This window comes from Somniosus microcephalus, chromosome 3 (genome assembly GCF_052327205.1).
Source record: "Somniosus microcephalus isolate GS21.2 chromosome 3, FLI_Smic_1.0, whole genome shotgun sequence".
Taxonomy (NCBI): Eukaryota; Metazoa; Chordata; class Chondrichthyes; order Squaliformes; family Somniosidae; genus Somniosus; species Somniosus microcephalus.
In genome coordinates, this window is record NC_140989.1 from 74,058,024 (window position 1) to 74,081,448 (window position 23,425).

The window sequence follows — 23,425 nt, forward strand, 5'->3', positions numbered from 1 at the left end:
GTAATGGAACATACAATACTTTCAACACCTAAAATCATCCAAGTTTTATACTGGCATGTCACTACTGACATGAAATTTACTAACTGGAACATTGAATTGTACTTTGGCAAAAACATTGAGGTCAATACATAACTGAGGAAAGGACACCATGGGTGTTTGTTTGATATTGATACAGCATCTCATATTATAGTAACAACAATGTTGCTTCACCTTTAATACAACAATTCAAATGGAGTATATGAAAGAAATTACATAGACACAGCAAAGCCAACATGCTTAGTAAATATTTAAGTTAGGACAAAAGCCTATTACAGGACTATGTATGAATTTCACAAGAATGACATGCAGCTCATTTTTGTCAGCTATCAGCAATGCAACTGTAAAACTGCAGTTTATGACATGCATGATTGTTAGTTTAAACTGCAGTAAAAGGTACTTTAAAATTTGTCCTGCAAAAGCTTCCCAGTGATGGCTAATTATTTGTATGCAAAAGAATAACACTTGAATATGGATATGTATTTGTGGTTTATTAGTATATGGCTTTACATTTAGATTTTCTTTAGATTACTGAAATGCACATAGATTTTTTTTATATCATGGTTTCTTATTTTGCAAAACGTACATGAAAAACACAAAAGTACACAAACATACTCACACACTTTCTAAAAGATATATTCTTTTCTGTTTCCTCTCACGGGTCAGAATTGACATTTCCTACAAAGTTCTACAAGTTTGACTTAAATATTTGATTAATATTTAAATATTTCATATTTAAATATTATATCATTGCAGTTTATATTCTTAAAAAAATTGAATAATCCCATAAATATAATTAGAAAAACATAACCATTCAATTTATTCATCTAGTAATTAGAGAACATTAGATACTCAGCAGTACTTTCAAGGCAATAATCTCAGTGAGGTCAGATGAAATCTTAATCAAACTCAATTTCAAATCTTGAGAAGTTTCTATTATCCGAACCTGAGATGAGCTTCCTACCTGGTATTCACTCTGGTATCAGTTTCCTTTCTATAAGATATACCATGAAGTTTGTAGAAAATTTTTATTTATCTCATTTTGTTCTTTAATTTGTTAGCAGCAAGAGTCATTATAGACATCAATGGCCAAGATGCTTCATTTAGTTGAAGTGTGATGTCTTTCTCACTAAAGGAAAAAAATCTGTAGTTGACTCCTGGAAAATAAGCACACTACATGCACACACACACACACAAACATATATATTCTATGTATTACAAATTGTTAACTTTTGTCACTTTTCTTCTTATTGACCAAAGGTATCGTCATAAATTATGGGCTGTATATGAATGGAGTGCTAGTGGAAAACTCCTCTTTACTTGGCTTCTACATTAATGATCTAACACCGTGGAGTCTCCATACCTTTAGAGTTCAAGCCTGTACAGCTAAAGGCTGTGCATTAGGTCCCCTGGTGAGTACCTCAATTTAAATTCGCCCAGCATACAGAATGTCAGATGGCAGTGGATATCTGAAATATAATGATTCATATTGGTCAATACAAAACCATCTGGCAGTGCATGACATTTTATCAAATGCCATTCACTGCTCGTTAAAGAGTGGTTAGATTGTACTTAGTATTTGGCCACTGTTCCAAAAGTACTTTAACAGCAATTTCCACAGAAACCCACAATCTTTTATGAACATAATCTGCTGGAAAAAAGGTAATTTGATACCCAATTATTCTTGCTAGTTTTATTTCTCTTTATTTCTATGTATATATAATTTTAATCTAAAATATTACCATATAATGGCTATAAAATAAATGTAATATAAAAAACATTCCTTCTCCCCTCCCATAGTCGTCCTGTGCCATGCATTTTCCCAGCCAAGTGGACAGGTTTGATACCTACTCCAATTTGCCAGTATCACCGGGAGTATGAAAGCAATTTCAGGTGTTTGGGCCTCTGATTTTCCCTTCTTTCTAAGCGAGTACCTTCATATTATGTTTTAAATAAATGTTTTGATAATAAAAACAAAAACAGTAATAAATGTGCAGATTCCAGACAGTTCATTAGTCTACACGTGCTCAGTGAAGTAAAACCAAGCTGGAAATATGCAAAGAAACCAAACAAAATGGTATTTGTGATCAGCAGTTTTACAGCAATTATTAATTCAATCAAAAAAGAGAGAGGAGGCTAAAAGAGATAACAAAACAGGGAAGATATAAAGAACAAAAGAAAGAAATAACTTACATTTACATAGCATCTTTCAAGACCTCGGGATGTCCCAAAGCACTTTACAGCCAATGAAATAATTTTGAAGTGTAATCACTGTTGTAATGCAGGAAGCGCAGCAGCCAAAATTGCACACAGCAAGGTCCCACAAACAGTAATGAGATAATGACCAGATAATCTTTTTTAGTGATGTTGGTTGAGGGATAAATATTGGCCAATATACCGGGGATAACTCCCCTGTTCTTCGAAATAGTGCCATGTGATCTTTTACGTCCACCCTGAGAGAGAAGACGGGGCCTCGGTTTAACATCTCATCCGAAGCATGGCACGTCCGACAGTGCAGCGCTCCCTCAATACTGCACAGTGTCACTCTAGATTTTGTGCTCAAGTCTATGGAGTGGGGCTTGAACCCACAACCTTCTGACTGTTATTTGAGATACCCTGTCTGCAACATCTTGCAAGGAGCTGCCGTTGCTTGACAAGCCTGATGGAGAGCTCAATGCCCCTTCTTATGGTGGTATTGCTGTTGTTGTAGATGATGTGGTGTGACATGATGAAGTTGCGAACTAGTGTCAGTCGCCATGTTCGGAGGGTGTAATCCTTGTCCCCGAGTAGCCATCCTTGTTTTTTACAGCTTCCTGAAGGTGAGTTTGCAGAAGCCCCTTCAACTGTAAGCCAAAGTGCACAAAATGAGCAATTAGTCAGCTACTCACTCTGAAACCAACAAGCTCAGTTACACTTAGATGCAACTGATCTGAGTGCCTGCAGCTCGTGGTCACTTTAAATCTGGCAGCCTATACACTCTGCAGACAATCCCACCAGGTTTCCCCTAACGGGCTGGGCAGTATGTGGGGTTTCTGTTTTTTTTGTTAAATTTGTGATGGGGTCAGAATTGCATAAGGTGACTTCAATTTGCATAGTATTCATGAGGCTCCCATCTGCCTGCAGTGGGAGCTTCAGACGTCTTGAAAGGCGGTTATGATAAAAGCCTTCATTTCATTTGGTGGAAACCAGGTAACGGGACAGTTAAAATGGAGCGGGGTACTTCCCCACTCCTTTCCTGCCCCAATGTGGCCAACTCCAATTTTAAATTGCAGGTGGCAAGGACACCCACCCCAAGTCTGCATGGAGGGAAGAGAATCAGTGCAACATTCGTTACGAGACATTTGAACAACCTAAATCATAGCCAGACCAAGAGCAGACTTGCTTGAGGTTTGGAAGCAAATTGCTCGCCTAACTCTAAGATGTGATGCATGGTATAGAGAGAACCTAGAGAAGGGAGAAAAATAGTTTTTGCACTATGTTATGAAAGTTAATGGCCTAGAAATTCAATCGCAGGTGTAAAATTGGTGCTTAAGGGTCCAATATGGCGGGAGAGCTCTTGGAGAGAGTAGCTCATGCCTCTCCTCTCCAATACACCAACAGTCCCAGAATCCTTATCACCGCCTTCCTTACTACCACCATCCAATTACCTTTCTTCAGTCCAGGATTAGTGGCTTGCCCTCACTTCACTACAAATGTTAATACCAACTCCAAATTCAGAAAATACAATTTTATCCAACAACTCAATTGCATCTGTGTTTAATATTTAGCAAGAATAAATTTAGCATGAATAATTAAGAATCACCCTTTTGCAACCCCTTAGTGTCTGTCTTCTGTGTTGGTGGTTTACCTACCCTAGTGCTCCTATGGGGTGTATCCCCACTGGCTACAGCTTGGAAGGTGAAAGGTTGCTAAATTTCCATTAAGGATGTCAGATGACAGGCGACCTCAAGCAGCTCTGAGCCTTGAGAGTCCAACCGCAGACTGCAGCATCTCAGCGTGGGCCAGGGCAATCTGGCTGTGTAGCACTAAGAAGGGCACTAGTGGAGTGGGTGGCGGGGAGCATGCATTTGGTCATCCTGAGAGAGGAAAGCAGGTGCCTCTCCCATGGAAACAAGGCTATTCTCCAGGGAGTGTGCCTCAGCACTCCTAAGGCTTTGCATGAGAATCGAGTACAGGAGTGATGCGGTGCTCTGGAAACCCCTGTCAAAACAAGCCCCCAGAGCCAAGATGACAGCTGTCAGAGCTTCCATGGTTGCAGTGTGAGCTACCATGGAAGCTGCCGGCACTGTCAGCAGAGGCTCCATCATGGTCAGCAACAATGTTGTATTAATGGAGCTGACTACTCGCTCCATTTTTGCCATACTCTGTGCAAAGCCCCAACACAATTTGGAGCTGGACTCCTCCATGCTCTGAGCCAATGCACTGAAGTTCACTGGCAGGCTGCCCAGTGCACCTAGCATTTCCTGAAGTATGCCCATCAGCCTTCTTTGGTTAACTGGGCCCAAATTCTGCATCTGAGTCCTCTGTAGCAGAGCTAGGATGTAATATCACCTGACGGTGAGCTGACGCCTGTGGCATCTTATCCCCTGCCTTAGCTACTGTACCCTTGTGATTTACCAAGTGAAGACCCCTCTTCTAAAGACTACCCTCTAAAGTATGTGTGGTGCCAATCTCTGAGCTGGTGCTTGCTAGGGTCAGATCGAGTGACATTCCATCTTCAGGCAGGCTGGCCTCCTCTTCTTGAGACATCTACATTTTCAGAACCTGAAATTAAAGAGAGTGACAAAGGTTAGCTTTTAGTGTGAAGAGTGAAAACCCCTGCAGTTTGTCACAGAGTGTCTAAGGTGAGATAGAAGTAAGACAGGAAAGAAAGGATAAGGTGTGATGAAACCCTACACTACATCTCGTCCAACATTGTCACTCTCCCCAGCCATGACTTTCCCACTGCCTGTGATGGCCAGCACATTTACCCTCCAGTCGCAGCCTCCTGCTGCATATTGTGCACAACCTTCTCCTGCTGTTAGTGACAGCTTTGTTAGGTGTTTAGAGAATGTGTCTGTCATGGTAGAAAAGTTTGGATGTAGTGTGAAAGATATGAGGTGTGAGGAAGTTAAGCTGCTAGAATTATCTGCAACCTCTTCCTACTGACGGCAGAGGTATTGCCTGGTGGACTTTGTCCTCCGCCCCACCCCCTCCCCCCCTGCAAGGGAACAGAATCACCTTCCTGCTGTCCAACTCTGGACCAGGGCCTGCAATGCAGCATCAGAAGCTGGTCTGAAGGTCTTTCACTCAATTCTTGCCTTACAAGCATTCCCTGCTGTATGTAGCCCAGAACGCACCTCCCCTTTAAGAGGTGCTAGCTGCCTTTAAGTGACATCTCTGAAGCCTAATTTTCCACCTCCTCGCCCTCCACCCAAACAGACGCACAATCAATGAATAGCGTAGATAGCCCTGGGTGCACACTGGCTCATGATAATGAGATGCCAGCACCAAATTCACCTGGTCCTTGAGACCGCAACTCCTGCGCGCCCGTTTTCAGGCGTGATCGAATTTCTGAGCCAATATTTCCACAGGGACAGGAAATAGTTGCAGTATCCATTTTCAAACTAAATTTAACCAAAATGAAAGTTATAGGGGTAATTTTATGAATTTTGTTGTGTGTACATGAATCACTGATGTGCAGTTTTAGAGAGTGAATCTCCATGCCAGGGGTGCAAATTCACAAAATTACTGCTCAGATTTTATATGGAGTTGATCCTATTTGGATGTAGTTCTTCTCGCTTGTGCTCTGGTCTGAATGCCATCACAGGTGAACCACAGTGTCTGGAGTACCCCAATCTCAGAATCACCAAGGAGTTAAAAGTATGGCACTTTTTTATTTCTGACCTGAATTTTTTGAACATTTCCTCATTGATTTGGTAAAGCTAGCCATTCATATACTGTCAGTTGTGGAAACCCTTCACATTTCAAATGTGTGACATCATTCCCTTGTTCCTTACTGTACAAAGAAACTATTCTCTTCAAATTTAAGTTAATGAAAGCCATTGTGAACAATGGAGCTGAACAATGATTTTATAATGAGTGGCTTCTTAACAGATGCATTTTCTTATTGCTGATGATTTGAAAAATCATGATAACTTGTACCAACTTAAGAAACTAATAGAATTATTGATGATAAGTCTCTTCCCTCTGACAGATGTCAAACATATTAGTAGAGATGGAAAACCTAAAGGGAATTCTCTCAACACAAAATAACTCACCACATGTGTAATTTCATTCAAAATTTATAGCTAGCTTCAACTGGGGAAAAAACATTTTCAATTTGTTGAGTAAGTCCCTCTTGTGGAAAGCTATAATTTTGGAGTGGTACATTCACCAAAGACCATAACATGTTGAAGCAGCTCCATTCACATAAATCCAAGTCAGTTCTTTGGACTGGCTAACATGTTGATTATGGAGGTGCTTCAGCTGAGAAAAATTAGTTCCAGCTTAGTAGATTGCAGTACATAACTGAAACTAATTTTTTTTTCATGTACCTTCAAATGATTAATTAAACTGGTCTGAAGTACTAACTTCTATGTAAATAAATGGAGTTACTGTAGAATATACATTGCCCATCCCTGAAATTGCATATTTGGATCAGCAGCAGGTGTAAATGAATTCCAAAAATAGCAGCTACCTATAGGAGAGGAAATGATCATCTAAGTCAAAGTTATTTTCTGGAGTTGTATTTTTCATCTTTTGTAAAATATAAAGGGCTAAAATTTCAGGTACTTACCGTCACCTGTTACCACCAGATTCGTGAAAAAAATGGCAGCTGCCATTAGCATATTGGCCCCAGACGTACAAATCTGCAGAGCGTGACATCAGTGCAATGCCAACTTGACGTCACGCTCTGTGAACTTAGACATTTGCGCTGAGTTTTGCGCTCAGTTTAACGCACAGAAAAGCGAGCGTACAGCAGACCTACAGAGATGCTGTCAGCGCTACTGAAAGGGACATACATATTATTACGTCCGTGAATGATTGAGACACGGACAGCAGGAGTTGAACAAAACAAGTCTTTACTGATGGACGTCAATAGTGAAACTGAAACAACAGAGGCTCACTAGCGCCTTTTATACAGGGGTGGTCACTGCCGGTACTGCAGTCTGAGACCAGTTATTCTCTTAAAGGTACATACACAACAATTCCTCCCCTTTTAGATAAACAGTACATAACATTCATTTAACAACTAAATGATAACTAATTACAATCACAATTACGGTTGCTCGATACATTGGTTAAGTTTAAGCAATTATAAGTTCAGTCTTTGAGGAGGCTTCCTGATTCTGTCTGGATAACGCCTCTTTGGGGTATCAGGTTCTTCTGGCAATGTTGAGTCAGGATCAATGTCGTTGTTTGGTTCATCTGCTTCCAATATTACCGGTTCTGCGGTAGCTGCAATTGGAACGTCGATTTCATTACCAGGTGTATCAGATCATGGTGTGGAGTTGACGTTTTCCAGTGACTCTAGAATCTGGTCAGCATGGCGTCTTACAATGCTCTCCCCAACGTCCACGGTATACATGAAAGGTCCTTGTCATGTACAAATCGTTCCTGGCTGCCATTTCTCAGTGCGGTAGTCCCGGGCCAAAACTGGTTGACCTATCTTAAAACTCCTGGTCGGCCTTTCATTCATATTCTGAAACTGCCTGTTCTCCACATCTCTTCGGACGTTTGGCTTAACCAAATCCAAGCGGCATTGTAGTCTTCGATTGAAGAACATCATGGCTGGAGTTTGGTTGGTAACCGCATGTGTCGCATTCCGGTAGGCAAACAAGAAGTTGTCCACCTTGTGTTGTAGGGGTATATCTTCATTACACATTGCCTTGATAGCCTTCTTGAATGTTTGGACAAACCTCTCGGCCAATCCATTAGTGGCTGGATGATATGGGGCAGATGTGTAATGCTTAACACCATTGTTCTTTAAGAACTTCCGGAACTCTTCAGACACAAACTGTGGTCCATTGTCAGAGCAAATCTGTTCAGGCAGCCCATTCCTGGCGAATATGGTTCGTAAAACTGTGATAGTTTTTTCTGTGGTGGTTGAGGACATTTTTATTACCTCTGGCCACTTTGAATGTGCATCCACCGCAATTAAAAACATCGAGTCCATGAAGGGACCAGCAAAATCAATGTGCACCCTTTGCCATGGAGATGAGGGCCACTCCCATGGATGCAGAGGAGCTTGTGGAGGGGCGTTTTGGACCTTCTGGCATCCTGCACAGCTCTTGGTCATCTCTTCAATTTCTCTATCGATTCCCGGCCACCACACAAATGCTCTGGCTAAGTTCTTCATTTTTACCCCACCCAGATGACCCTCATGAAGCTCATTGAGCACTCTATCCGTCAACTTAGGTGGAATTACTACTCTGGATCCACACATCAAGGTTCCTCTGCACACTGACAGCTGTTCTCTTCTCGGCGAGAATGCTGGCAGCAGTGGTTCGTCATGTGCTGGCCATCCCTTCACCGTTAAATCATAGACCCGTGATAGTGTTGGGTCATTCTGTGTTTCCTTTTCTATGTTTGCATTCGTCACAGGGAGACATTCGACTATGGTCGAGTGGAATAACTCCATTGGATCCACTGCAAGGTCTTCTTCTTCCACCGTCGGCAACGGTAGGCGTGACAATCCATCAGCATTTCCATGCTGTTTAGTTCCTTTGTACTCGATGTCATATTGGTGTGCCCCTAGGAAAAGGGACCACCTCTGCAGCCGTTGTGCTGTCATTATTGGTACGCCCTTCTGAGGGTTGAAAATGGAGACAAGAGGTTGATGATCGGTTAGTAGAGTATATTTTTGACCGTGCAGGTAGTGATTGAACTTCTTCACCCCCCACACTAGGCTGAGGGCCTCTCTGTCAATCTGGGCGTAGTTACGCTCGGCAGAAGTTAACGAGCGTGACGCAAAAGCTAGCGGCCTCTCTAAACCATCAAGGAATTTATGTGACAGTACCGCCCCAATGCCGTAGGGAGACGCATCACACGCCAGTCTGATCGGCAGTGCTGGGTTGTAGTGAGCTAATACTTCCCTTGAAGTGATTAAGTCCTTACTCTTCCGAAAAGCCCGCTTACAATCATCGCTCCATTTCCATGCTACCCCCGTTCGTAGCAGGGCGTTCAGTGGGTGCAGAATTGTCGACAAATTCGTCAAAAACTTATGGTAGTGATTCACCAATCCGAGGAATGACCTCAGTTGCGACACATTTTCAGGCGCTGGGGCCTTAACAACCGCTTCAATTTTGTCAGGGGACTTATGTAACCCCTCTTCATCAATCATGTGGCCACAATACGATATCTGTTTCTTAAAAAATTCGCACTTGGGGCGGTTGGCTCGCAGCCCATGTTCCCGTAGTCTAGTGAGCACCTGCTCTAGGTTGTTAAGGTGTTCACTGTCATCTTCACCTGTCACAAGGATGTCGTCCAAGCAACATTGAGTCCCCGGAATCCCTTGCAGGACTTGTTCCATCGCTCTTTGCCATATCGCCGGAGCCGATGCTACTCCGAATACCAATCGATGATACTGGTAAAGACCTTTGTGAATGTTTATCGTGAGATACTTCCTAGAGGACTCTTCAACCTCCATCTGCAAATATGCTTGTGCTAGGTCAATTTTTGTAAAACGCTTCCCTCCAGACAGTGAGGCGAAGATGTCTTCTATCCTTGGAAGAGGATATTGTACTGTGTGAAGGACTGGGTTCACCGTCACCTTGAAATCCCCACAGATGCGAATCTTCCTTGGCTCCCCGGACTTATTGCTTAACGTTTTCTTCATGACAGGAACGATGAGTGTCGCCCACTCACTCCAGTCGACCTTAGACAACACGCCTGCCTTCTCCAGATTCTCCAGCTCTGCCTCGACAGCTGGGCGAATTGCATATGATACCGGTCTTGCTTTGAAAAACTTGGGAACTGCATTCTCTTCTATTTTTATCGAGGCGGTTACGCCTTTAAGCGTGCCCAGTTGTTGTTGAAATACCTCTTTGGCGTTAGCTAAGATTGTTGACAATCGTCCAGGAGTGACGTCTTCATCTTTTTTACCGTCCACCGTCATTGCATGAATGGAGTGCCAATCTAAGTTTATCTTCCTGATCCATTCCCGTCCCAATAATGGTGGTCCACCATTTGGCAGTATGTAGAGATACAATTTCCGTATTTTCTTGCCGTTGTATTCGACAGGCACCCTTATTTTTCCTCTGGGGTATACTTTTTGCCCCGTATACGTCGTCAAGACGATGGATGTCTCTCTCAAGGGTACGTGCGAAAATAGCCGCTCATAGTCTCGTCGATTCATGACGGTTAGCGCTGATCCTGTATCCAATTCCATTTTAACTTGGAACCCTGCTATCGTGAGGGTGACCCAAATGGTTCGGTGATCCTCTTTTGCGATTACATTGTGAAGTTTGAGACAGCTTAGTCTCCTGTTCCCGGATTCACTATCGCTCATCTGGTCTTCGGAACTACTGTCCGTCATCTTTTGTACTTTCTTGTACGGTTCCTTAGTAGCCTTTTTGTTGTCGCTGGTCTTCTTCCCAGACCTGCAAACTCGTGCAATGTGTCCCATTTTCCCGCATTGCCTGCATATTTTGTCTTTGGACCAGCAGTCCTTCTGGTCATGGTTAGTTCTGCCGCAGCGATAACATTTTGCAAATCCCCGTGTCATTTTGTGGGTGCCATATTCCTGTGGCTTTTGTTGAATTTCTGCAGCTCCCCTGGCTGCTGCTTCATACGATACTGCCACGCTGAAAGCCCTATCTAGCGTCAGCTCTTTCTCTGAGAGTAACTTCTTCTGTGTTCCTTCACTCAGGAGTCCACAGACAAATTTGTCCCGTAGGGTATCTGCCAGTCCTGCTCCGAACTGGCAGTGCTTTGATAGCTTGCGTAGTTCCGTAAGGTACTCAGCATTGCTCTCATCTTTATGCTGAGTTCTCCTGTGGAATTTAAATCTTTCTGCTATCAACAGCGGTGCAGGGTTTAGATGTTCCTGTAGGACAGCAACAATTTCGTTAAAACTCTTCGCCTTCGGTTTGGCTGGAGTAATCAGGTCCCGCAATAGGCCGTACGTTCTAGCGCCCATTAAGTTTAGCAATATCGATGCCTTTTTCTCCTCCGCTATTTCATTTGCCTCGAAATATACCTCGACTCTTTCCACATACGTGGTCCAGTCCTCTATTGTATTATCAAAAGCAGCGATACAGCCAGTCTTCGGCATCTTGCAAATCTAAAATGGCGCCTCCCGCGCTTTGCCTTCTTCCCCGATTTAACAAAATGGCGCCTCCCGCGCTTTGCCTTCTTCCCCGCTGATTAAGATGGTGCCTCCCGCGCTTTGCCTTCTTCCCCGCTGTTGTTAGCGCTGCTTTCCACGGTTCCCATTGCAACCTGCAGCTCCTCGCGGTTTCTTGCACGTTTATTATTTCTTTTTTTATTATTTTCCCGTCGTGGAACAACCCTGTGGGACTCTTGCCTCCCTCTTCGTGGGTCTATACGCAGCCCGGCTTCGTAGCACCGGCTGCGCCCTGTGTGCTCCACCCTCTTTCTTTCTTCTTCCCGACAACGCTGCTCGGCCCCGTTGCAAACCACCCGCTCGAGTTCGCGACCGCCGCAGCCCAGGAAGGATCAGTGCACTACCTGCCACCAGCCTGATTAGCTGAAGCACCGTCGACAGGAACCAGGCCCCGCTTCCGACAGCTTCTCCAGCAATCTTCAACTCCGCAAACACAGGGGCGGATGCCCACGGTCGACGCCCGTTTCTACTGCCTCTTACTTTCTTTTCTTTCTGGCCTCGACCTCTGCTCACTTCGCTGTAGGAATGGATCCCAGGAGGTGGTGCAGACTGTAGGTAGGTTCGTATCTGCTTGTCGCCAGTATTACGTCCGTGAATGATTGAGACACGGACAGCAGGAGTTGAACAAAACAAGTCTTTACTGATGGAAGTCAATAGTGAAACTGAAACAGCAGAGGCTCACTAGCGCCTTTTATACAGGGGTGGTCACTGCCGGTACTGCAGTCTGAGACCAGTTATTCTCTTAAAGGTACATACACAACACATATCTTTCAGGCAATTTTGCATTTAAGCTTTTGGACTGGATTTTTTTATATTTTATTGAAGTAGTGTCTTGGTGCAATAGATGTTAAAGCATTTTAAAGTGAGAGCTGCTGGATGCTTGCAAGGCCTCAGATGGTAAAGGAAGGCCTCTGAGAAAATGCTGGAAATATTCAGCAGGTCAGGCAGCATCCATGGAGAGAGAAACAGAGTTCCCACCTCAGGTCAAGATGCTGCCTGACCTGCTGAGTATTTCCAGCATTTTCTGCTTTTCTTGCAGATTTCCAGCATCCGTTTGCAGAGGAAGACGCAGAAGAGGAAGAAGCAGAAGAGGAAAATCCCCTTTCAACATTTGTCCCACACTTTACCTTCTTTCTGTTACTGACCAGCACAGCGACCTCTTGACATAATGCAGAAATAAAAGCCACCACAAATCAAGCTTTCCAATCCAACTTTATACATCTATCCATCCAATATGATATCAAGAAATCAACTCATCACCCTTATGCATTCCCTTAGTGACTGTCTTGTGTGTGCCTTTGCCTATCCTACTGATGTCACACTTTGCTACCCCAGTAGCTGCAGCATGGCTGGTAGAAAGCTACTGACTTTCAGTGGGGGATACTGTAAATGACCTTCCAGGTCAACCTTGAGGAGCTGGTGACTGGGAGTGTGAAATCGAGTGGTGGTGTTTCTTCTTCTTCTTCTTCACTCTCCCCTCCCTCTTCTTGGTCAACCACTGGCTAGGCAGGCTGCATTTTTTGGGTGTGTGAAATAAGGAAGGCACAAGGGTGAAGTTCTGCTGATGGGAAGGTGTGAAAGCGAGAGGTGCATGCGAGAAGGAGGTTAGAGTATGAGGATACCAGCATCTTGTAGCCTTTCAGCCCCGCCACCGGCCAAGGGCTCAGCCATGCCCTTGCCAAGAATGGCCAGCACCGTCTCATCCAAGGGGGTGAGGTGAAGCCTGGAATGGGAAGTGTGCCTCGTGTGGTATAGATTGTTGGTAGGTGAGTGATTGGGGGGGACTCATGCATTGAGAAGTGTGTGAGGTTGGTGGTGCAGTTGGTAGGAGACCGCTTGTGAAGATGCATTCACAGACCTTGACCACTAGTCTGAGGTCATGAAGCTTCTTTGGGCACTGGAGCCAGGTGGTGGGGGTGACACTGCTGGCAGTGATGGAGAAGTGATCTGGTCTCGCATCATTCTCTCTGGAGGGCCTCCTGGCACCTGTGGATAGAGGACCTCTCTTGCAGTGTCGACCCCCTGTACAAAGCTGGAGTGCTGTGAGACCCTGGGTGCCCCTTCCCTGGCCCCTTGCTGAGCCATTTGTGTTCGTGCTGAAGCACTTCAACCATTTTTTTTAGATATGGAAGGCAATTCCGCTTTAAGAGAAATTCTTTTTAATTTTTTTTTCAGAAGGCAGTTGAGCTCCAAGGGCTCAAAACTGCCCACTTTAAAAAAAAAAAAAATTTCATTTTAGAAGGCAGTTCCTCTTTAAGGGACTGATTGCCTTCTAAAATGACTGCCTTGCTTTAAGAGAAGGCTATTCTTGCTCCAGGGACGCTACGGCCACGTTACATTGAACCTTCTGCTGTGATAGTGCCAGAGAACCAGCCTTACAGAGTAAGTTTAGTGCTGCTAGTTAAACAGCAGGCAGCACCAAAATACCGGTGCTGCCTGCATGATTAATTCTGGCAGCCATTAACTGCTGCCCATGGTAGCACTGACAGCTTTTCGGCGCACTCGAATTTTTAGCCCTGTACATTTGGAGTAGTCATTTATGCTGAAAGTATGTACACCCAAAGGGCTACCCTCTCTTTCAAGTAAAATTATTGGACGAATCTAGAATAAGTCCAAACTGTGTACTACATATAATTGGACAATCTCAGTTAGAAAGACCATAAAACCAGCTGCTACTGTTAAGTAAAAATTCATACTGATGCAGTAAGAGGCATTTTTTAGAAGTTGGCATTCACATAAACTGATCTGGATTTTTCTCTGAATTACCACTGATTTGGGGGCAGTAAGTGGAGTAGAATGGGTTCTTAAAGGCTACCAACTCAAAACCACTGCAAAAAATCTGCACCTGAATTATCCTCTGAATAAATTCCTTAAGGCCCACTGGGAGCCTGACCTACTTCATGAGCGGGGTCAAGGGTGCATGGCCAACCCTTCCCATCCTCTGCCCTAAACCCATCCCAAATAATTACTGCCACTATATGAGGCAGTAGGAGCTGCAGGGATGTATCGCTGAGGCGGAAGTCACATTGAGGAGGCTATTTTGTGTGCTGCTACTGAAGGTTGCTGTTATTGTAACTACATATTGATCTCTTTAGTACTTTGCAGTCTCAGTTGGGAATTTTGCTACAATTTTTACTCTACTCTGCACAGAGTACTGCTTTGCATGGGGGTTGTGAATTTCCTAATGGAGTGCCTCTTCTTATGCCGTGAGGATGAGTAAGAGGATAATGATATGCAAGAGGCTAGATTAGAAGCTTTTAGAGTTAGGCTTCACAGAAGATATTTTTTCTCTATGTGCTCACCTGGGTCCACAGATGAAGAGGATAATTACTTAGATTTTTCTGACTGTCAGTGCCTCAAAAAGCTGTGCTTCCTCTGGAGGTTATTGGAGAAATAAGTCAAGTGCTGTCTGAAGACTGGCAGCCTATTTCCACCAGGAGAATGGCATTGTCTGTACCAAGAGCAGGTCAGAGGCTGGGTATTCTGTGGCGAGTGTCTCAACTCCTGACTCCCCAAAGCCTTTCCACCATCTACAAGGCACAAGTCAGGAGTGTGATGGAATACTCTCCACTTGCCTGGATGAGTGCAGCTCCAACAACACTCAAGAAGCTCGACACCATCCAGGACAAAGCAGCCCGCTTGATTGGCACCCCATCCACCACCTTAAACATTCACTCTGTCCACCACCGGCGCACCGTGGCTTCGTCGATGACTAAGTCCAACACCGCCTTCAGTATGCCAGTGCAGCCTTCGGTCGCCTGATGAAGAGAGTGTTTGAAGACCAGGACCTCAAACCCGACACTAAGCTCATGGTCTACAGAGCAGTAGTGATACCCACCCTCCTGTATGCCTCAGAGACATGGACCATGTACAGCAGGCACCTCAAAGCACTGGAGAGGTACCACCAACGCTGCCTCCGCAAGATCCTGCAAATCCAGTGACAGGATAGGCGCACCAACGTCGGTGTTCTTGCTCAGGCCAACATCCCCAGCATCGAAGCTTTGACCACGCTCGTTCAGCTCCAATGGATGGATCACATCGTCCGCATGCCCGATACGAGACTCCCAAAACAAGAGCTCTACTCGGAGCTCTGGCACAGCAATAGAGCCCCAGGTGGGAAGAGGAAACACTTCAGGGACACCCTCAAAGCCTCCTTGCAAAATGCAACATCCCCACTGACACCTGGGAATCCCTGGCCCAAGACCACACAAAGTGGAGGTGAAGCATCCGGGAAGGTGCTGAACATCTCGAGTCTCTTCGCCGGGAGCAAGTGCAAGCAGCGCATGGAGCGCACGTCAACCCAAGCACCCCACTCACCCGGCCCTTCCGCCACCATCTGCCCCAACCTGTAACAGAGACTGTAGGTCCCGCATTGGGCTCATCAGTCACCTGAGAACTCATTTTTAATGTGGAAGCAAGTCATCCTCGGTTCCGAGGGACTGCCTAAGAAGAAAAAAAGACTGTGGCTGCAGTGTGTATAATCTGCAAGATGCACTGCAGCAACTGAAGGCTTCTTTGCCAGTACCTGCCAAACCCGCACCATCTACCACCTAGAAGGACAAGGGCAGCAGGCACATAGGAACACCACCACCTCCAAGTTTCCCTCCAAGTCACACACCAAACTGACTTGGAAATATATTGCCGATCCTTCATCGTCGCTGGGTCAAAATCCTGGAACTCCCTCCCTAACAGCACTGTGGGAGCACCTTCACCACAAGGACTGCAGCGGTTCACGAAGGCAGCTCACCACCACCTTCTCCAGGGCAACTAAGGATGGGCAATAAATACTGGCATTGCCAGCAATGCCCACATCCCAGGAACGAATTTAAAAAAAAGTCAAGGCCTTGAATTTCTTTGACTTTGGATTCTTCCAGGCAGCATCTGGTGACCTTTACCACATTAGCCAGGAAGGTACTCACCACTGCATCAAGAAGGTCACTGATATTTTCACTGCTATGATGCTTTCATCATGCGACAGTCCACCATGTCAGCTCCCATGAGTCAGAGCCATGTATCCAAATGACCGATTGGTGATCGGGATGATCTCCTCTGCAGCTATACATGATTACCCCAGTGACGAGGCCCAAGCCACTGCAGTGGCGCTGAGCAGACTCTAGGAATTTTCAAGTCCCATTTTAGGTGCTTGGATAAATCTGTTGGAGCTTTGCAATACTGCCCAGTGAATGTCTCAAAGCTTCCTGTCATCGGTGTCCAACAATTCTGCCCTTCTGGCCCTCACCTCTTGCAGAGATGTGTCCAAGAATCTGGGATCCCTTCCAACTACTGACACCCCAGAGGCTGCTGCTGCTTTAGCAATTCTTGAAAAAGGTGTTGTTGCCCTAAGAGGCAAAAGCTCCACTTGTGTAGTTAAGCAAGTTGCGTGGATGGGAGCAGTAAGTTACAAAGGTACATAGACATCCTAAGTGTGTGGACAAAACTATGGCAGATAGAGTTCAATGTGACAAAGTGTGAGATCATTCACTTTAGATCTGAAACAGGCAAATCAAAATATTCTCTTAATGGTGAGAGACTAGGAGTTGTGGAGGAGCAAAGTAATTTAGGTGTCCATGTACACACATCAGTAAAAGCTAATGCAAGGTACAAAAAGTAATCAAAAAGGCTAATGGAATGTTGGCCTTTATCTCAAGGGAATTGGAATTCAAAAGTGAGGAAGTGATGCTTCAGACATACAGAGTCTTGGAAAGGCCACATCTGGAGTACTGTGTTCAGTTTTGGGCACCAAACCTCAGGAAAGATATATTGGCCTTGGGAAGTATACAACCCGGATATCAGGGCTTGTAGGGTTAAATTATGAGGACAGATTGCATAAGCGGTCTTTGTATCTCTGTGAGTTTAGAAGGTTGAGGGGTGAAATAATCGGGGTATTTAAAATGATTAAGGAATTCGATAGGGTAGATACAGAGAAACTATTTCCTCTGGTGGGGGAATTCAGCACAAGAGGGCATAATCTTAAAATTAGAGGTAGGCCATTTAGGAGTGAAATCAGGAAGCACATTTTCACACAAAGGGTAGTGGAAATCTGTAACTGCTCCCCCAAAAAAGCTGTAAATGCTAGGATATTGAAATGATCAAGACTGATAGATTTTTGTTTGATAAGGGTATCAAGGGATAAGAATATAAAAACATAAGGAGCAGGAGTAGGCTAATCGGCCCCTTGAGCCTGCTCCGCTATTCAATAAGATCATGGCTGATCCAATCTTGGCCTCAACACCACTTTCCCGCTCTCTCCCCATACCCCTTGACTCCCTTGTAGTTCAAATCTCTGTCAATCTCCGCCTTGAATATATTCAATGACTCCGCCTCCACAGCTCCCTGGGGTAGAGAATTCCAAATATTCACAACCCTCAGAGAGAAGAAATTCCTCCGCGTCTCCGTCTTAAATGGGCGACCCTTTATTCTGAAACTATGCCCCCTTGTTCTAGATACCCCCACTAGGGGAAACATCCTCTCAGCATCCACCCTGTCAATCACCTTCAGAATCTTATATGTTTCAATAAGATCACCTCTCATTCTTCTAAACTCCAATGAGTATAGGCTCAACCTTTTGTCATACATCAACCCCTTCATCCCAGGAATCAACCTAGTGAACCTCTGCACTGCCTCCAGTGCGAGTATATCCTTCCTTAGATATGGAGACCAAAACTGTACGCAGTACTCCAGGTGTGGTCTCACCAGCGCCCTGTAAAGTTGCATCAAAACTTCCCTACTTTTATACTCCATACCCCTTGCAATAAAGGCCAACATTCCATTAACCTTCCTAATTACTTGCTGTATCTGCATGCTAAGTTTTTGTGTTTCATGTACTAGGACCCCCAGATCCCTTTGTACCACAGCATTTTGTAGTCTCACTCCATTTAAATAATAATTTGCTTTTACATTCTTCCTTCCAAAGTGGATAACCTCACATTTTCCCACATTATACTCTATCTGCCAAATTTTTGCCCACTCACTTAACCTCTCTATACCCCTTTGCAGACTCTTTGTGTCCTCCTCACAACTTGCTAACCCACCTATCTTTGTATCATCAGTAAGTTTGGCTGCATTACACTCGGTCCCTTCATCCAAGTCATTAATACAGATTGTAAATAGTTCAGGCCCCAGCACTGATCCCTGTGGCACCCCACTAGTTACTGATTGCCAACCAGAAAATGACCCATTTATCCTGACTCTGTTTTCTGTTAGTTAGCCAATCCCCTATCCATGCCAATATATTACCCCTAACCCCATGTGCTCTTATCTTGTGCAGTAACCTTTTATGTGGCACCTTATCGAATACCTTCTGGAAATCCAAATAAACTACATCTGCTGGTTCCCCTTTATCCACCCTGTTTGCTACATCCTCAAAGAACTCTAGCAAAATTGTCAACAATTTGGAACAAAGGCAGGTAAATGCAGTTGAGATACAGACCAGACATGATCTAATTGAATGGCAGAACAGGAGAGGGGCTGCATGGCCGACTCCTTTTCTTATGTTGCCCTTTAACTGAATGCAGCCTTTTCAAGTCTGCACCAGAACTTTTTTCCATCCCTTCTTGGTGGTGGAGTGGGGAAGCGGGGAGGTAAACCGAGTAGTAGTAGTAGTAGTATTACCATTCCAAACCCAGCCTGCATAGAAAATGAGGACTCTAAGAGGATATTACACTGGGTTAGCAGTGGAATCATATTGCCGCATAGTACTTCCCTCCACCTCCAACCCATCAATGAGAGGGAAATTCAGGCTGCTATGTCCATTATTCTCACAATATTGAGTACAATAAGGAACACTATGTACAAATTGATCAGCTCGGCTGCTGTCAGCGGTAGCACAGTGGTAGCACTCCCGCCTCTGAGTCAGAAGGTTGTGGGTTTGAGCACAAAATCTAGGCTAACACTCCAGCACAGTACTAGGAGTGCTGCACATCAGAGGTGCCGTCTTTCAGAGAGGCATTAAATGGAGGCCCCGTCTGCCCTCTCGGATGGACGTAGATGATCCCATGGCACTATTTCCAAGAAGAGCGGGGAAATTCTCCCTAGTGTCCTGGCTAATATTTATCCCTTAACCACCATCACTAAAACAGATTATCTGGTCATTATCACATTGGTGTTTTTGGGACCATGCTGTGTGCAAATTGGCTGCCGCATTTCCTACATTACAACACTGACTATAATGCAAAAGTACTTTATTGGTTGCACAGTGCTTTGGGACATCCTGAGGTTGTGAAAGGTGCTCTATAAATGCAAGCTCTTTCTTTCTTTACCTCATTTTAATTGAGTTCCCCTAACCCTCGCTAAAAATATTGATAAATTAAATTAGTTGTAGCAAACCATTTAATGTACCATATATACAGTGCATAGGATAGAAATGTGCTTTTTCTCTTGAGAGGTTTCTGGAATATGACTGCGATTAATCATTATTTGTTTGGAAAATTGTTGGACTTGCTGATTTAACTTACTAGGTCAATCCTATTGTACTTAATATATTAATATGTATTACATAAATGCAAGTCTTTCTTTTAGGTTAAAGCTCGAACCCTGGAATATGCACCGGTGGGAAGTGTTTCACTTGCTGTGATTGTTGAAGATCCCAGATCAGTCCAAGTGAAATGGACAGCTCCAAATACACCAAATGGACTTCTGACATATTCAGTTATTTTCACAGGGCTCTTTTATGTAGACCAAGGTAAGGTCAACAAACTAGACAATATTTGTCTCCTTTTCTTTTCTTGATCTCAAGATTGAGGAAACAAACAGCTCTTCACCAACTAAAACATGTAATTTTTAAAAACACCACTGGTATATTTGGGGGGTGGGGGAGGGAGAGGCTGGAGATTAGGACCGGAGGAGGCTAGAGATTGGAGCTTGGATGAGAAGCAGAAGGCTCTGGGCAGTGGTAGGTGGGTGGTCTGTTCGCGATGGGGAGAGGAGGGGTAAGAATCTGTCCATGATCGGGGGGACGGGGGTGTAGCCCGTTTCAAGGGAAGCTCAAAACTTGCTTGTGAGGCCTGGATGGGCATTCCTGGCCCACAAGAAAACCTGAAAAATAAGTTTTAAACTTACCTCGGTGGTAAGAAAAATAATGGAATCCCTACTAAAGGAGAAAATAGAAGAACCTCTAGAAACCAAAAATATAATAATGAATAGTCAACATGGATTTCAAAAGGGAAAGTCTTGCTTGACCAACCTTATTGAATTTTTGAAGAGGTAACAGAGAGAGTAGACAATGGTAATGTAGTAGATGTAATTTATCTGGATTTTCAAAAGGCTTTCGATAAGTTACCCCATAATAGACTGATGAACAAGGTCAGAGAATGTGGAATGGATTGCTGGCTGGCTTCAGGACAGAAAGCAGAGAGTAGGAGTAAAGGGTAGCTATTCACAGTGGCAGAAGGTGGGTAGTGGTGTTCCAAAAGGTTCAGTGCTGGGACCACTACTGTTCACAATTTACATTGACGATTTAGACTTAGGAATCAAAAACACAATTTGTAAATTTGCGGATGACACCAAATTGGGGGGGAAAGTTAATACTGAGGAGGATTGCAACAATTTACAGGAGGACATTAATAAACTTGCAGAATGGGCATATAATTGGCAAATTAAGTTCAACACAGATAAATGTGAGGTATTACATTTTGGCAGGAAGAATAGGGAGGTTATTACTTGGAGGGTGCGAGTCTAGGTGGGGTAGAGGAACAAAGGGATCTCAGAGTACAAATACACAAATCACTAAAAGTTGCGACACCAGTTAGCAAGACCATAAAAAAAGCAAACCAAGCACCAGGGTTTATTTCTAGAGGGATAGAATTGAAAAGTAGGGAAGTTATGCTAAACCTGCATCAAACCTTGGTTAGACCACACTTGAAGTACTGCATACAGTTCTGGTCACCATATTATAAAAAGGATATAGAGGCATTGGAGAGGATGCAGAGAAGATTTACAAGGATGATACCAGAAATGCAAGGGTATACATATCAGGAAAGGATGAACAGGCTGGGCTTCTTTTCTCTTGGAAAAAAGAAGGCTGAGGGGTGACCTAATAGAGGTCTTTAAAATTATGAAAAATGTTGATAGAGTGGATACAGAGAGAATGTTTCCACTTGTGGGGAAGAGCATAACCAGAGGCCATCAATATAAGACAGTCACCAAGAAATCCAATAGGGAATTCAGAAGAAACTTTTTTACCCAAAGAGTGGTGAGAATGTGGAACTCGCTACCTCAGGGAGTGGTTGAAGTGAATAGTATAGATGCATTTAAGGGGAGGCTAGACAAGCATATGAGGGAAAAGGGAATAGAGGGTTATGCTGATAGATTTAGCTGAGGAAAGACAGGAGGAGGCTCGTGTGGAGCATAAATGCCGGCATGGACTGGTTGGGCCGAATGGCCTATTTCTGTGCCGTATATCCTATGTAATCCTATGTAACCTTATGTGCCTCTACTGGCCCAGGTTCCGGCTCCCGGCAGGTTTTGCCTGACAGGGAAGCTGACATTGCTCCCCCCACCCCCCCCACCGCTCAGGCCGCGGGTTGATATTGCAGATTGCGTCCTGATGACATCATGAGACCCGATCTGCATATTTAAAACAGGACCCCGCTTCCTCCTTGTGGGTGTCGTGGTGTGTAAAGAGGTAAGCTTGTTAGGCCTGGAGGAAACACTCCTGCTCCTCCTGGCCCACAAGCGGTGCTGCAAATGCACTTACCTTCTGGATCCGGCCACTCCATCCTCATTTTACCTGCTGAGTTTTCTGAGCCCGGTGGGTTAAAAATTAAAATTCTGTTAAACTGGAGGCGCGCAGCCTCCTGAGAGCGGATTGGGCGGCCGCCCCCCGACCCACTTCCATTAAAACTGTAAGTGGGCAGGTTGGAGGTGGGTTGGGGTCAGGTTTGAGAATTACAACATTTTTACTTCCCACCCACTCCCAACCCACCTATCCTTGGGGGTTAAAATTCCCCTAATGGTTCCTCTGTTGTCTATGTTAAGAGGTAGAGAATAATATCTGTGAAGGGCAGTGGGCCAGGTTTAAATAGGGGAGATGTGAGCATAGATGATTATTTTTCAGATTTGTTTGATAACCGTTAAAAGTCAATGATTATTTATGCTAACATTTCCCTCCGATTGAATGGATGGGTAGAAATGTGAGAGAATATTCATGGCATGTGGAAGAAACAGGCAAAACTCTATAAGCCCAGAAGTGAACTAAGGGTGTGTTTGCACAAGTTTAGAGTCATAGCAACATAGAAACATAGAAGATAGGAGCAGGAGTAGGCCATTCGGCCCCTCGAGCCTGTTCCGCCATTTAATGAGATCATGGCTGATCATCCAAATACAGTACCCTGTCCCTGCTTTCTCCCCATACCTCTTGATCCCTTTAGCCTTAAGAATAGAAACATAGAAGATAAAGAGTCGGCACAAAATAAAATGGTTGAGGTGCTCTGCTGACTCCTCCAGGCAGACACTGAGCACGCCTTGCTCACTGCCCACCCGATTTACTCTCCACATGAAAATTTCCCCATTGTCTTTGCGTTTCTCCCGGAATTAGATTTTTGTTGCTTTGCTTTAGATATTAAATGGTTAAATGTATTTGAACTGCTATATACAAGGGATCAATTGCAGGCAGTGGTACTGGTGTTGGAGTAAGTTGCACAAACAGGCAAAATAGTTTTTGTAGCTTCTCCATTTGTATTCTGTGTCAGAACATTTGGATTGATATACCATGTTGATGTGAATCTGCAGCAATTTTTATGTTCTTGGCATGAACATGGAGGACGGAGCCAAGCACTAGCAACTCTTGTAGTACTTCTTTTGTCGTACTTTGGACTGACAGTCCAACCACATCTCTCTATTGTTTTCAAGACTACACTCTGGGATAGAGTAAGTTGTCCTCAACAAATGTATTGATCGGCATGGCTTTGGATTCCAGGAGTGCAGAAGTGAGATATGGATTTTCACTGTAATCTACCAATCAGGGCTACAACATTCCATCATTGGGCAGATATAGACTTTGCAGAACATTAAAGTTGCCATTGGTGACAAGTAGGGCCAAGTTTTCTTAACAGTTCTGTAAGC

At 44.3% G+C, this 23,425-nt stretch overlaps 1 protein-coding gene across 7 annotated transcripts in view; it reads left to right on the forward strand.

The window, feature by feature from the left end:
• The window catches only part of ush2a (Usher syndrome 2A (autosomal recessive, mild)), a 1,396,947-nt gene that overhangs the window by 728,001 nt on the left and 645,521 nt on the right, over positions 1–23,425 (forward strand). For all 7 annotated transcript variants that reach the window (XM_085981146.1, XM_085981156.1, XM_085981149.1 and 4 more), the window contains 2 exons: positions 1,297–1,448; positions 19,883–20,045. In XM_085981146.1, coding sequence (XP_085837272.1) covers positions 1,297–1,448; positions 19,883–20,045 — 315 coding nt within the window. The remainder of the gene's footprint in view (positions 1–1,296; positions 1,449–19,882; positions 20,046–23,425) is intronic.